We start from the raw sequence: 16,324 nt of genomic DNA on the forward strand, positions 1-16,324 counted from the left end.
AGTCAACATCAGTGTATTAAACATTGTTGGAACTACAACAATGGGCCATGTCTAAGTCAAGTCCGAAAGGATTGTCCTGAGCCACCCTGCAAAGTTGGAGGGTCTGTGACTGTGTTTAATGGAGTCTGGTCGTTCTAGTAACGATGCTTAGGTAATATCAGGCCCTAACTCATGGGTCAAAAGGGTGAAATCTCTCATTTGACCACACCTACTTGTCCATCATGTTCTCCTAAACCACAAAGTTTGCAAAGTTTGGATCGGTAATCTGATCTATCTTTCTTGTGGCTCATGTTTGAACAATGTGATGATTTCTAACCCTAGAAAAATTGTGAATGGTTTTTAGGCAATATGGTTTTTAGGCAATAGAATAGAATCTTAAACTTAGATACAATGAATTTTTGCATGGCATCTCTCCTGTAGAGGTCACTAAGGCAGTAGAGGGTTAGGGAATAGGCTACAAAATAACAACATTAATAATGATTAATAATGATTAATGAATAATAATGATTAATGATTAGTAATGACTAATAATTATTAATGATTAATAATGACTAATAATGATTAAGATTGACTAGTAGTGATTAATGATGATTAATTATGATTAATTATTAATAATATTGACTCTTTTTTCACTAGGTCAGCTGAATTCTTTTGTTTATCTGCATAACTGTTTTAAATTCCGAGGTACCGTTTTCATGGAACAATTCTAGCGCTAGAGGGCAGTAGATTATAGAACTGCCCAGAAATCATAGTCATCGCCAAGAGAAACCTGCAACTCTTTGATGTATTAAGGGAACAAAAAAGAGTTGCGTTGTGTTGATGAGGGTTAAATTTAATTTTCCATTTTCAACACATGGTTGTTTTTATTTTAAAAAAGGCACTTTATTTTTGTACAAATTAGAAAAAAAAAAATACAGTCAATAAAAAATACAATTGTTATAAATATCACGTCGACATATAAATAGATAAATACTGAGATAAATAATAAAGTTGCAGTCAGAAATTCTGTCTGTAAAGATCTGTCCATAAAGTCCATAACGTATGGCCCAGCCAGAAAAGATGTTTTGATAGATAGAGTTGACTGGTCTCCCAGCAGAAGCAGAGGTCCAGGAGAGAATACAGTGTGCGATGTTCAGGGCGCTTTACTGCAGAACACACACAACACACATATTTACAATCAAAAGAAACAGAACGTAAAAAATGTGTTATCAAATACCGGGATCACTGATTTTATCTAGCAATAAGATGTGAAATAATGCAACTTAAATAACAAATATATTAAACAATATTGTCACCGGAAACCCCCCCCCCCCCCCCCAAATCACGTGGTACGGCTGGCCACGTGCAGGGCAGGCTTGTTTATGTAACCACGCCCTCCATGATGGCGCACACCTGCACAAGGTTCGGTGTCCTGTCCATTTAAACCCCCGTTTGTGTGTGCCTCCTTGTTGGTCACTGTTGCTGTAGCGTGCTTATGTAGTGGTTAGTTTCAGTGTATGTTAGCTTTCGTCGATGTTTATTCATTCCGTATTAACATTCACGCTGTGTAAAGTCGTTTATGCGTGTTCACGTTCACCGTTTATGTTACGTGTGAGTGCCACCGTTAAACGTCATTAAATGTTTCCCAAAACCGAGGAAGTGTGTGCGTCTTTCTCCGCGCCCTGCGGCACTCGGGCCAGCCGTTACAATTATGAAATAAAACATTTAAAGGTTTTGGAAGAAATTATAAAAGAATCTGTGTATGAAACTATTGACTTAAATAACTGATTAAATACTTTATTCTACTGAATTGTCATTCCAATCTATCTATCTATCTCTCTCTCTCTCTCTCTCTCTCTCTCTCTCTCTTTCTCTCTCTCTCTCTCTCTCTCTGCTTTTGTACACGTGTGTGTCTGGGTCTTACTTAGCCATAATCTTATCAACGATCTTCTGCACCCATGGAGCTGTGATGTCCAGGCAGATCTCTTGTCCGGTGCTCTTTAATGTGGCTCTGTGGCACGACATATGAGGAAACGTTTTTGACACAGAGAACTTACTGCAGTTCATACCAAACATTTCTCAAATCAAATGTATCAAAAATAGAGACCTAACCCAGCCCTAGCCCATAGGCAGCTGGGTACCTAACTACCCCTACCCTGTAAGCTTTCACAGATGGGTACTCACATTATCTCAGTATCTTTGCAGTGAGGGCTGGGAAGAAAGAGCTCGATGCTCTCGATCAGTTTGCCGATGCGGCGACGTTCTGTCCCACTGCAGCGACAGCGTGGTTCCACACCCAGGCCACGCAGACTCATCCCTGCAATATGCACTGACCATATTTTTTTAAAACTTCGGTTCAAGTCTAACCTCGCTCCTGGAGATCCACCACCCTGTAGAGTTTAAGTGTACAAAAGCACTGGGCACTCTAAAGCTAAACTCTGCAGGATTGAGGTTAGCCTAATATTATAGTCTAATCCTACAACAGAAACATCTTCTCACAGTGTCAGATGAGGCAAGATAGGTGCCTTTCAGCGTTAGGGTTAACCCCTACAGGTCTGCCTATGTAGGCTTAGCTATCATGCATTACTGATTTCTTAGTGCTAATAACCCAATCACTTTAATCTCATGATGGTAAATGGCAAAGTGCATGTTTAACGCTAAACTTACCTTCACTAACGGTGAAGAAGGCCAGAAGCACAACCACACAGAAGATTCTGCACTTCATCTTGAAGTCTGAATGAGAGCTGTCTGTTTCAGTAATAAAGATGCTAACGAGTATAAGATTGTAGCAGGAGGTTCTGTGTATGCTGCTGTGGAGGGGTTGTGCTGAGGAGAGGTGGCAGAGCTTATTTTAAAGCTGGAAACTGGGTGTGACTTGTACAGGATTTCACAATCCTGCAGTCAGGGAAAGTCTGATGATGTCACCTGATTGTCCCTTTGGCGGAAATATGGAATTTTTAAATACTAAAAATGCTGATCTCAACTTGTGAAAACCTTGGTGAAATGCTTAAGGCCAAAAATGTAGCAAATTAGGCCACCTGTCCTGTTTCTGGCTTTTGTTTTAACAGTTCAGCAAAAGTTAAGTTTGCTTTGACTTTTTCATAATCAGACAATTGTATCTGAAATTAGAGGAGTGACAGCACCCCATAGAATCACTATAACCCTCGCTACAGTACAGAAATAAATCTGTGGCCAAGACCAGCTACTGTAACATATATAACATGCAGGGCAACCCTGACCAGTGCACGAGACTGAGTAAAGTGGGTAAAGTGGCTTTGTCATTTCCTCATAGAATACATCCTAGCCAGTATAGTAGATAATACTGTAGAAATACAGGGATCAAAGCTGATGCCTAGAAGTGCAGAATACATATCAGACAACAATTAGTGTAAAAAGCAATAAGTACTAGAGTTTGTTAGTCAACATCAGTGTAATAAACAATACCCTACAATAAGTACTAGTTTAGTCAACATCAGTGTAGTAAACAATACCCTACAATAAGCACTAGTTTAGTCAACATCAGTGTAATAAACAATACCCTACAATAAGCACTAGTTTAGTTAGTCAGCATCAGTGTAATAAACAATACCCTACAATAAGTACTAGTTTAGTCAACATCAGTGTAATAAACAATACCCTACAATAAGTACTAGTTTAGTCAACATCAGTGTAATAAACAATACCCTACAATAAGTACTAGTTTAGTCAACATCAGTGTAATAAACAATACCCTACAATAAGCACTAGTTTAGTTAGTCAGCATCAGTGTAATAAACAATACCCTACAATAAGTACTAGTTTAGTCAACATCAGTGTAGTAAACAATACCCTACAATAAGTACTAGTTTAGTCAACATCAGTGTAATAAACAATACCCTACAATAAGTACTAGTTTAGTTAGTCAACATCAGTGTAGTAAACAATACCCTACAATAAGCACTAGTTTAGTTAGTCAGCATCAGTTTAATAAACAATACCCTACAATAATTACTAGTTTAGTCAACATCAGTGTAATAAACAATACCCTACAATAAGCACTAGTTTAGTTAGTCAGCATCAGTTTAATAAACAATACCCTACAATAATTACTAGTTTAGTCAACATCAGTGTAATAAACAATACCCTACAATAAGTACTAGTTTAGTTAGTCAGCATCAGTGTAGTAAACAATACCCTACAATAAGCACTAGTTTAGTTAGTCAGCATCAGTGTAATAAACAATACCCTACAATAATTACTAGTTTAGATAGTCAATATAGGAGCAGGGTAAGTGGTCATTTAAATATTCTTCACTCAGCATATGAAGACTGCAAGGGACTCTGCTCTCTGGACAACAAGCGAACAGCTAGCAGTACACCAATCTGAGAATGTATTTTTGGTACATAGGATGCAATATTTGTTAAATATTTGCTATCAGGAGTTGAGGAGTCTGATGACATGGGGGAAGACACTGTTACACAATCTGGCTGTGAGGGCCTGACGGCTTCAGTATCTCTCCCTGATGGTAGAGAAAGAAGAGTGTGTGGGATCAGCCACAATGCTGGGAGCTTTGCAAAGACAGTGTGTGCCATGATGGAGGGGAGAGAGACCCCAGTGATCTCCTCGGCTGTCCTCACAGGCTGTGATGCTCAGGCTGCTCTCTACTGCCCCCTGTAGAACATAATCTTTACTGGGCTTTCCTGGCTATGGAGCTGGAAAAGATGCTACAGTAAATCATGTGTTCATCATGTACAGTAAATCGTGCTGAAGAATTATGATGTTGAATGCTGACCGTACATCTATAAACAGCATTCTGACAGATGTGTCCTTTCTGTCCAGATGAAGAGTGGTGTGGGGTTTGGAGCATCTGTTGAATGGTTGTGGCAATATGTGAAATGTAGGGGGGGGGGGGGTCAGTGAAAGGGGCAGGTGTGTCGTGATGTGTCTCACAATGAATCCCTGTGTCGTGATGTGCCTCATGACATGTCTCTGTGTCATGATGTGTTTCATGACGAGTCTCTGTGTCTCATGATGAGTCTCTTGAAACACGAGTGTGTTGGGACAGTAATTGTTGTGCCAGGACACTGAATTCAGTAGTGCAGCCTTGAAGCATGTAGGAAGTTTTTGATCAGCACCTGATCTTTAGGAAGAGGGTGGAGGAGAGTTAATAATAATAACAATTAATAGAAAGCAGTCTGGTTAGCTGAGAGGGCAGTGAACAGTGTGTGAGGGGAAATACACACACACACACACACACACACACACACACGAGGGTAAATACTGATAGACACACACACACACAGATAGACACACACATGCATGTGAGGAAGTATCGACAGACACACACAGACACACAAACACGTCTGACTTAAATGATGCAATATTTTAATTAGACATATATGATAGCACATTATGAGTTAATGCATGTATTGATTTATAAATAATGCACCATGAATGAGGAACATTATTGATCTAAATTATAGTGTGTATTTATTAGCATTAGGGTTTTTATTAAGGAAGTAAAACTCATTTTACTGTGCTGAGCTGTACATGAGTAGAGATATAATTCATCATGTGACGATAATGACTGTGTGAGCCTGGAGAGATATTACATATCAGGAAGTAAGACACTTTTTTTTCTTATCAGACAGTAAAACTGACGGAAATGAGTTTATTACTTTCTTTCTCTTTCTCTCTCTCTCTCTCTCTCTCTCTCTCTCTCTCTCTCCCTCTTTCTCTCCCTCTCTCCCCCTGTCTCCCTCTTCCCCCCCTTTCTCTTTCTAACACACACACACACACACACACACACACACACACCTACTGATAAATATGTAACTCAAGCAAAGAGGAAAAGGCAATGTTTTAATGCTCCAGGGTTCACGTGCTCTGGGGTCCATGTGTTCTGGACAAATGTGTGTTCAAGCAAATGCGCGTGTCTTATTTTTAAGTGCATTGTGTTTGTGTATCATAGCGTGTTACACACTCCGGAACCAGAACGTTTTATCTACTCACACGACTTTTCCTCAGACAGGAAATGGGACAGTGACTGTTGCAATCCTCTGATCGCAGTGTACGAGTGAGAGTGAGTAACAACATGTACATGAGATAACATGAGAGAGTACAACCGTTGTAAGTCTTGTGTTAGTGTGATTTAGAGTGTGCGTGTTCCTGTTTGCCAATTAGCACCCTAATGCACGAAGCACACAGTCCTGGTCCCCTCTCACCTCCCCCCCTCTCCTCTCCTCTCCTCTCCTCTCTTTTCCTCTCCCTCATCCGTAAATCTCCAGTGTTCCTGGTCATAGTTAGCACAAAGCTCCTGGGTCTGTATAAACCCATATCAGCGTGTCTCATGTTATGAAGGGGATCAGTAAGGTCAGAAGAATGCATTCCACACACACACACCATCAGCTCCAGCTTATACGGACCTAAGAGTGGACAAGCGGATTTTCCCTAATGAATCAGCTTGAAGACAAAACAATCAGGTCTGATCAGCAATGCTATGATGCACATAAGTGTGTGGGGTCACTTCCTATGACCAAATATCAGGTCTTAAACTCATGGCAAATCAGAGCTGGTGTGTGCTGGTCTGGTACTCTGTGTGTGTGATTGCTGAAGTTGAAAAACTGCGCACAGCAGCTAAACCACAAAATCCGTTATTGCAAAACAGTGTTAGGCAAGATTATCAGTCGGCTGACAGCCTGGAACAGATTGCAGCAAAAACTAAAATCCTTAGTCCTTTTAATTTAACATACGCATGCACAAACCTGCAAATATGTGTCTACTCGCATGCACACACACACACACACACACACACACACACACACACACACACACACACACACACACACACACACACACACACACACACACACACACACACACACACACACACACAGAAAGAACACATAGTAGTGCTGCTGCTGTGGGATACACAGGCCTGTCAGCACAAGTCTGAATGAGTCTGAGAGTCCCAGGAGACTCAAGAGCTATGAACCGGTGGTGTTTTGCACAGGTGGAGCTATGAACAGGTGGAGCTATGAACAGGTGGAGCTATGAAAAGGTGGAGTTTTGTATTAGGTTTCACTACTGCTTAGCCATCTTTCTCATTACTCTAAACAAAATACAAAATAAAACTTCAACACAGCAAATCTCTTGAAAAGGAAATACACATTTAAAACTCTATTACAGATTTCTCAGCAATTATTCACATTTCAGGAAAAGAAATACTTTATATAAAAATACATTTTGCAAATCCTCATATACTGTTGGCAAAATAAAACTCTAACATTAAAATATATATGTGAATTATCTATAAGTGAATCTTTAATAATCTCTAATTAGTCACAATGTCAGAAACTTTTATAACCTGGATTCTTACGCATCTCATGTATTTCACCACAGTGAGAACTCAGTTGACACGATATATATTCTGTAACTTTGGAGAGTTAAACAGGATGCGGGGATGAGGCACGTTGAACAAAAACATATGTTTCAATTTAAATTTAACATTCACGACTTACACACATACACACTACTTGGGTCAAACACCGACAACTTCAACAATACGACATGAGACTTATATACACGCATGACAATTACACACAACAAGGATCAGATGAATGACACGAGAGGACGTGGCAATACAGACAGACACACACACACACACACACACACACACACACACACACACACACACACACACACACACACACAGACACTTTTGAGGGGGAGGGGCCATACTGTGACAGAGCCCCGCCTCAAGGGCATGACTCCCGGCGCACCATCCTATCGGGTTGCGGCCCCGAGACCAACACCAAAAGGCGAGGCCGGAGGACCGGACAACCTGCCATGGGCCAGTGCAAGCAGGACAGCGGGGGAAGGACAGGGACCAGGATGGTGACAGACACAGGAACGGACACGCTAACGGACACGGGCTCAGACACAAAGGGGAACAAAGTGACCGGTACATTTAGTGTAACTGAGACAGGCATGGTGATGGGGACAGTCACATGAACAACACCACACACATTCAATAGTCCAGGGATGGAAGAAGGAACTCCAGCCAGTCCCCCAGTCATTGACTGGGTCGGAGACCAACCAGCCTGGGGGGGATTGTCCCTCACTGGCTTGGATAGCGGCGGCTGTCCTGGTTTTGGCGCATGCACGTCGGGAAGCGCACCAGCTGTGTTGCCCGTTCCAGTGCAGGCACTGGTGCCGCTGCCTTATTGCCTCCACGAGATTTAGGCATAGGCGTATGTGCTCTGGGGCTCTTCGCCTTAGGCGGAGGAGTATCCTTCTCTGACAACATTGCCTTTCTGCTAGCCACCCGGGGCAGCTTGCTTGCTCTGTGGTGGCATGCCCTGGGTGGAGCCTTAGGCGGAGCCTTGGGTGCTGGAGGCTCATCGTTCTCAGAGCTTTTGGCATCGCTGTGGGAGGGAAGATCCCTATGAGGGTCCTTTTCCACGTCCATTGGGGTGTCCTCCTCACGATAGTACCCCATGTCTGACCGCAGACTGACGTTGCTACACTCCCCTGTCTCTCCATAATCAGTGTAGTGATTGTCCAGGCAGGGGTCATAGGACCCAGCAGAACCCATCTCCGAGTGCCGGTGCTCATGGTCTGGCTGGTCTCCATAGGACTCCGCAAAGTCCGACCCCGGGCCATGTACAGGGCCCCCCCAAAATAGTTCAGTGGGTTCCTCCCTCCTTGTGGCTCCTTGAAGCGAGACCAGGATGAGGTAAGGTCTCTCCGCTGGATAGCAGGAGTCCATGGAGTCCAACTCCCAGGTGGTTCCGTACGACTCCCCTGCTTCCACACCTGGACCTTCCCTGGAGTCAGGACAGTTCCCAAGAACACGGGAGGCTTCGCTGCACAGGCTGTGGGAGCGCACTGACTTCCCTTCTTTCCCTTTCTTTTTCCTTTCCCAGGAATCCGTTGTAGGTGTTTCTGTAACTTCGGAGAGTTAAACAAGATGTGGGGACGGGCACATTGAACAGAAATATACATTTTAATTTAAATTTAACATGCATGACTCAACACACATACACACTACTTGGATCAACGACACAACACAAGACTTATATACACGCATGACAATTACACTCAACAAGGATCAGGTGAAAGACACGAGAGGGTGTGGCAGTACACACACACACACACACACACACACACACACACACACACACACACACGATTGAGGGGGAGGGGCCGTACCGTGACATATTCTGTTATCTTTTCTTGTTAGTTTTTGGAATAGCATGATGCAGTGAGTTTACCGTAGAAGAAAAGGAGAAAACCTCATTCAGAGACGCAAACATATTCAATTGAAAATGTCACGAGTCATGGTTGGAATACAAGAGGCCAGTCAAAGTGTGCAGCTCATTTTATGATGTTTAGAGTATCCTATATAATCTGGTGGTTTATAGTAACCTACATAATCTGGTGGTTATAGTATCCTATATAATCTGGTGGTTATAGTAACCTATATAATCTGGTGGTTTATAGTAACATATATAATATGGTGTTTATAGTAACCTACATAATCTGGTGGTTATAGTAACCTATATAATCTGGTGGTTTATAGTAACCTACATAATCTGGTGGTTTATAGTAACCTACATAATCTGGTGGTTATAGTAACCTACATAATCTGGTGGTTTATAGTAACCTACATAATCTGGTGGTTATAGTAACCTATATAATCTGGTGGTTTATAGTAACATATATAATATGGTGTTTATAGTAACCTACATAATCTGGTGGTTATAGTAACCTATATAATCTGGTGGTTTATAGTAACCTACATAATCTGGTGGTTTATAGTAACCTACATAATCTGGTGGTTATAGTAACCTACATAATCTGGTGGTTTATAGTAACCTACATAATCTGGTGGTTTATAGTAACCTACATAATCTGGTGGTTTATAGTAACCTACATAATCTGGTGGTTATAGTAACCTACATAATCTGGTGGTTATAGTAACCTATATATTTTGGTGGTTTATAGTAACATATATAATATGGTGTTTATAGTAACCTATATTATCTGGTGGTTATAGTAGCCTCTGTAATCTGGTGCTTTATAGAGTACCCTCTGTAAACTGGTGCTGTTTAAATTCTCTTGATCAATAGCACATGGCACACAGGTATTTAAATACTCCTGATCAATAGCACATGGCACACGTGTTTAAATACTCCTGATTAATAACACAAGGCACACAGGTGTTTAAATACTTCTGATTAATAGCACATGACACACAGGTGTTTAAATACTCTTTAGCTAGAACTTCTAGGCTGGTTTGATTTAACACAGTGTTGTTCAGGTCGATTGCCACCAAGATAGTATGATTTTAAAACGGATTTATGAAGAATTGGGGCTGTGAAATGTGTCCGAATTTAGCACTGCAGATAGGCAAGGCACACTACTCTTATGCAGTAGTGGAATTTTCTTAGCATTTTGTGAAATTTCTGAGAGATAAATATCCAAAAGCAGCACATTCAAAAAGAGTACATGAATTCACCGAAAGGTAATATGCTTTTAATATGGGTTTAAGAAGAAACGGTACAATGAAATCTATCAATCCAACTTATTCTGCTGATAGTCAATGCACACTACTATTATCTGGTAGAGGAAATATCTTGGCATTATGGGACATTTTTGTTAAATAGACACCCAAAATCAGACTAAATGAATGAGTACACGCTGTACACACGTGGTAGTGCAACTGTTTTTGCATTATGTTAAAATTCAGAAAAACATGTATGCTTTCTCTGAATTACTTTGGCATGTAAACATCATTACAAATACAAGGACTTCAGTATAGATTTATTAAAAACTGGTGCAGTAGAAACATTTCAAATTTGATCTGGTGATAGACAAGCTCCACCAGTCAATTGGCAGTGGAGTTTTTCAGCCCTGGAGTTCCCCTGCCTTGCACATTTGTAACATTTCACTAGTGATAACCCCTGTTTCAGATGGCAGTCAAGAGCTATAATAAACCTCTGAGAAACATTTTTGCACAATGCGTATTGAGCTGTCTAAATATTACCAGTTGTGTTTAATGTAATGATGCAAGTAAACTGTATCTTGTTCTTTTAATGTATTAAAAGTACGTGTCTTCATCAAAGCTCTTTTAAAAAAATACCCAAGTCTCCGTTTCTCTTTGCTTAGGGAACGTTAGATTGTGGTGAGCTGCGAAATACCGTAACATCGCGCATATAGGCGCATTGAATTTAAAGCGCGAATGACGACCTTGAATCGCTAAAGCACGGATATCTTGACCGCGGTAATAGAACAATACTTGCGAATACGAACATGGAGAGCATGACAGACAAGATAAGGATGACCAGCGAAGAGTTAAAGAGAGGAGAAGCATTTAATAAGGAAAAATAATGACAGATAAACAAGGAACAGCTGGAATATATTAGAGATGGAGACAGTGAACCGTAGACAGACGAGAACAGGAAAACACGGAGTCGTTACAGTATGCGAGCGTGACACATTGGCTAGTATCTCCGCTGACAAAACATGTGCCCACAAATACAGTTTTCTGGTTAATACAGCACCAAAATCAAATATGTAGTGTTTGTGTGTGGATATTATGTTCACATAAATGAAATGTTACATTCTTTAAAGAAATGCTGCCTGCATGAATCTCACAAAATGCCAGCTCACGTATGGTTGCGGAATGTAATACTGTCTGCTCACATTCCCGACTACGGTCGGTTTCTCTCAAGTGTGAAGCGCCGTTTATCTTGAATCGTAATTTAATCTTTAATCCCTGGACTTTATCGACAGAAGGGTTATTCATCCACTGAGGAACAAGCGGTGGAAATTCCCACAAAATTCCAGAGGAATTCTGCGAGTTTGGACACACTTGAAATAGCTAACACGTGGGACTTTGTAAACGTCATAATTTATTTAAGGAGACAAACATAGTTAGTTTAAGAAGAGTTTAGTTTCAGTTTTAAACGTAGGTTTACCCGTATTTATGCTTTTGGATTGAGCAATCTTTGTTGATGTAGTATACACTTGTGAGTCAGGACACTCGGTAGTGGGTGATGTGTGTCTTATTCTCGGCATTCATATATATATATAGTGGGTGATGTGTGTCTTATTCTCGGCATATATATATATATATATATATATATATATATATATATATATATATATATATATATATATATATATATATAATTATGCATGAAATTCAGTACGCGCAACTCACAGTAGACAATATTTCTATACTTGTTTTAAATTGCTATGAACTTTAAAAAAGATGGATGAGCAATTTAAAACAACTATACAAATATTATCTGCTGTGATGCAGAATTCATGCATAATTTGATTCCGTTTCTGAGTCTGACGTTATTTACACATTAACGCCATCTGCAGGTAAAAGTGCAAACATGCTTATTAAGGAACAACGGGCAGACCGCTTTCTCTAGCTAATTCAGATCCGGGTAACTAGGGTTATATTTTCGAATAACGGAGTACCAAGGCAAGATATCTGCGTAGTACGTTTCACACACAATAGCATTTCAAAGTGCTTAACACTGAAATGGGTTTCGCGAGCCATTTCTACCACAGTATAAACTCTGCTAAATTAATACTCCGCTATGTTAACACCACGAAATTAACTCTCCACTAAATTAATACTCCGCTACGTTAACACCACGGGATTAACACTCCATTAAATGAATACTCCATATGTTAACACGAGATTAACTCTCCACTAAATGAATACTCCGCTAAATTAACACCACGAAATTAACACTCCACTAAATTAATATTCCGCTGTTAACACCATGAGATTAACACTCCATTAAATTAATACTCCATGTGTTAACACCACGAGATTAACTCTCCACTAAATTAATACTCCACTTTGTTAACACCACGACATTAACTCTCTAATTGGTAAATGTTCCGCTAGGCAACACGTAACTGCATTAACACTCCACCAGATTTGCACTCCACTAAATGACTAGATGAACACTCCTCAGATCTCACTCAGCAGTCCATCACAGCTGTTTCCATCCTCCTGTGTCAAACTGAAAAATGTTTTGTGATTATGATATCACTGTTCCGCGTGTTTTTAGCTATTCACAGAAAAAAAAAAAAGATACATCTGCACTCACAAATATAGCAAAATATGTCAAACAAAATTCTGAGGTAATATTATAAACTGGTGATTATTATCCTGGTCATTTAAAACAGAGAACATCATACGTTATGATTGGGGTGTTGTTATGCAGAGGGCGGGACAGCTGCGGGGAGCGAAAGGCACGGTGCGGTAAGCGCAGCGATACCATCCGCGCAGTACGTCCGACAGCGACGGCAGCGTCAACGCGCATACTGACGAGCTGATGAAACGCTCGGACGCGGACACGCTTTCTGCTCGCGGTTTTATCCGACCACAGACCTAGATATCTCATCAGCTGACGCTGCAGGCCGCGTCCGGAGTACGAGTCCCCTTAACCGAACCAGAATCGAGCTTCCACTCTACAGTTCTCCCACCGCCCTATCGGAGCACAGGACGAAGAGGAGACAGAAGCCGCAGCAGGCACTGTCACTGCGCCTCTCCGCATCCTCTCCGCACTGCCCGCTCCCAGCACAATGGCGCTGACCATCTGCACGCGATTCACAGATGAATATCAGCTTTTCGAGGAGCTCGGAAAGTAAGAACATTTTTGTCGCGCGACTGCAGCTTGCGCGTATGATTGTTTTCTCGTTTGCACGATTTGATTCATAGCGCGTGGGGGTTGGGTGCATGCGTAATACGCTTTTTTTTTTTTTTTTACATTTTTTTTTTTTCGTTTTCGAGCACAGACCGCGCCAGCTTACTGAGATGACAGGAATGCGCAATGTGAACGAGGCCACTTCGCTGTTCTGTAATGCGGTGGGCTCTGCGAGTGTGTTCAGATCTCAGTGATCCGAGATCCGAGCCAGACAGAGAGCCGATTATCGGTCTTCAGGTGACTGGGGGCGGTTCCGTGTACAGAATGTCTCGGGAGGGAGTTGATCCTGGCGGACAGAAACACTCAGGCAATGCGACAGTAGCAGCGCGTGGACATTCCTCTACTGTCATCCGCAGCTAATTATCGCGTTGGCTTTCCTTGTGTGTGTGTGTGGGGGGGGGGGGGGGGGGCTTGGGGTAAGGTCGGGCAGGCGAGGATGACAGTACCACTCTTCCCACCCTGGATCACGTGACCTGTTTGAGTCGGAGTCATGGCCTGTTGGGGGATTTGAGCCCCACGCTGCCTGGGCTTTTAAAAAAATATCCAGCATTGACCTCAGAGCCCCACTGAACCCCATCTCTGTTGGACTCTGCTGAACACCGTCTGTCTGACTCCACTGAACACATCTCTGTCTGACTCTGGTGAACGGCGTGTCTCAGACTGAGTCTGGTGAACGGTGTGTTTCAGTCTGACACTGGTGAACGGCGTGACTCAGACTGACTCTGATGAACAGTGTGTTTCAGTCTGACACTGGTAAACGGCGTATTTCAGTCTGACTTGCGAACGGCGTGTTTCAGTCTGACTGGTGAACAGCGTGACTCAGACTGACTCTGGTGAACGGCGTGTTTCAGTCTGACTTTTGTGAATGCCATGTCTCAGACTGACTCTGGTGAATGGCGTGTTTCAGTCTGACTCTGGTGAACGGTGTGTCTCAGTCTGACCCTGGTGAACGGTGTGTTTCAGTCTGACACTGGTGAACGGCATGTTTCAGTCTGACTTGCGAACGGCGTGACTCAGATTGACTCTGGTGAACGGTGTGTTTCAGTCTGATTGGTGAACAGCGTGACTCAGACTGACTCTGGTGAACAGTGTGTTTCAGTCTGACTTGTAAATGACGTATCTCAGACTGACTGGTGAACGGTGTGTTTCAGTCTGACTCTGGTGAACGGCGTGTCTCATTCTGACTCTGGTGAACGGCGTGTTTAGTCAGACTGGTGAACGGCGTGACTCAGACTGACTCTGGTGAACGGTGTGTTTAAGTCTGACTTTGGTGAATGGCGTGTTTCAGTCTGACTGGTGAACGGCGTGTTTCAGTCTGACTCTTGTGAACGGCGTGTCTCAGTCTGACTCTGGTGAACGGCGTGTCTCATTCTGACTCTGGTGAACGGCGTGTTTAGTCAGACTGGTGAACGGCGTGACTCAGACTGACTCTGGTGAACGGTGTGTTTAAGTCTGACTTTGGTGAATGGCGTGTTTCAGTCTGACTGGTGAACGGCGTGACTCAGACTGACTGGTGAACGGTGTGTTTCAGTCTGACTCTTGTGAACGGCGTGTCTCAGTCTGACTCTGGTGAACGGCGTGTCTCAGTCTGACAACACAAACCCTTGTGTTGCTGCATCTTCTTGTAGTCACACAGGCACGCACACGTCAGCAGTCTCACAGAAGGCTGACGCTGTCCTCGTACAGACACACAACCTGCTTGGAAGAGTTGTGAGGTGACTGGTAATTAACCTTCTATAGTCCACACAGAGGTTGGGCACAGAAGAGTGGGATACGTGTGTGCATGTGTGTGGATAGCAAAATAAATAACAAAACAACATACATATGAAAGCAAGCACACACATACACAGTCACACAAATACACACACATACACACACACACACACACACACACACACTGGAGTTGTGTAAGAGTTTGGCACCATATGCTGTATGTAGCCCAGCCTCCATCATCACCTGCTGCCTTCTCTCTCTCTCTCTCTCTCTCTCTCTCCCTCCCGCTCACTCTCTTTCTCTTTCTCATATTGTCTTTCTCTCTCCCTCCCTCTCTCTCTATCTCCCTCTCCCTCTCTCTCCCTCTCTCTCTCTCTCCCTCCCGCTCACTCTCTTTCTCTTTCTCATATTGTCTTTCTCTCTCCCTCCCTCTCTCTCTATCTCCCTCTCCCTCTCTCTCTCTCTTTCTAATGTTGTCATTCTCTTTCCTTCTCCCCCTTCCCTTCTCCATCTCTCTCCCTCACTCTTTCTCTTTCTCCCGCTCTCTCCATCTTTCTCTTCCTCCCTCCCCCCTCTCTCTTTCTCTCACTCTCACCCCCACTTTCCCATGTTGTCTTTCTCTCTCTCAGGGGGGCCTTCTCTGTGGTGAGACGGTGTGTGAAAATTGCGTCCGGTCAGGAATATGCTGCCAAAATCATCAACACCAAGAAGCTATCGGCCAGGGGTAGGTGGAGCATCACTCCAATCTCCTACTATGAGTGTATGTTAGTGTGTGTGTGTGAGAGAGAGAGAGAGAGAGAGAGAGAGACTCACCACAAGGCCACATATCCACTGGTGTGTGCTGATATAACACAGGTTTAAAGGTAATACTGATGTGTGAGGAATACATTTTAGGGACACATGCGTATGTA

General features: G+C 42.6%; 2 protein-coding genes across 10 annotated transcripts in view; one reads left to right on the plus strand and one right to left on the minus strand.

Moving 5' to 3' along the window:
• Positions 1-462: 462 nt before the first annotated feature.
• Positions 463-2,813, minus strand: cxcl8a (chemokine (C-X-C motif) ligand 8a). 2 transcript variants are annotated; one of them, XM_027025968.3, is made up of 4 exons: positions 2,647-2,813; positions 2,164-2,296; positions 1,904-1,990; positions 463-1,145 (listed from the first exon to the last, which is right to left on the minus strand). In XM_027025968.3, exons 1-4 carry the CDS (start codon positions 2,702-2,704, stop codon positions 1,133-1,135), a joined length of 291 nt encoding a protein of 96 aa, XP_026881769.3. In that variant the 5' UTR covers positions 2,705-2,813; the 3' UTR covers positions 463-1,132. The 2 variants fall into 2 exon arrangements, with proteins under 2 accessions (XP_026881769.3, XP_026881768.3); XM_027025967.3 differs by having other exon boundaries at positions 823-1,145; positions 2,164-2,308; positions 2,647-2,811.
• A 10,418-nt stretch (positions 2,814-13,231) lies between these two features.
• camk2d2 (calcium/calmodulin-dependent protein kinase (CaM kinase) II delta 2) overlaps positions 13,232-16,324 on the plus strand; it is a 47,173-nt gene continuing 44,080 nt past the window's right edge. For 3 of the 8 annotated variants that reach the window (XM_035529687.2, XM_035529690.2, XM_035529689.2), the window contains exons 1-2: positions 13,234-13,640; positions 16,043-16,137. In XM_035529687.2, the coding sequence (XP_035385580.1) occupies positions 13,579-13,640; positions 16,043-16,137 (157 nt within the window). In that variant the 5' untranslated portion in view covers positions 13,234-13,578. Of the gene's footprint in view, positions 13,641-16,042; positions 16,138-16,324 lie in introns of all 8 variants that reach the window. The other 5 variants (XM_035529691.2, XM_081714185.1, XM_035529692.2 and 2 more) reach the window with 3 other exon arrangements.

Source organism: Electrophorus electricus, chromosome 5, assembly GCF_041902795.1.
Source record: "Electrophorus electricus isolate QZ-2024a chromosome 5, ASM4190279v1, whole genome shotgun sequence".
Lineage (NCBI taxonomy): Eukaryota > Metazoa > Chordata > Actinopteri > Gymnotiformes > Gymnotidae > Electrophorus > Electrophorus electricus.

Coding starts and splice junctions, on each gene's coding strand:
- cxcl8a (XM_027025967.3), bottom strand. CDS start 2,704: ATGAAGTGCAGAATCTTCTGTGTGGTTGTGCTTCTGGCCTTCTTCACC. Junction 2,309..2,646: donor CTTCTTCACCGTTAGTGAAG/GTAAGTTTAGCG, acceptor AAATATGGTCAG/TGCATATTGCAGGGATGAGT. Junction 1,991..2,163: donor TGCAAAGATACTGAGATAAT/GTGAGTACCCAT, acceptor GTCGTGCCACAG/AGCCACATTAAAGAGCACCG.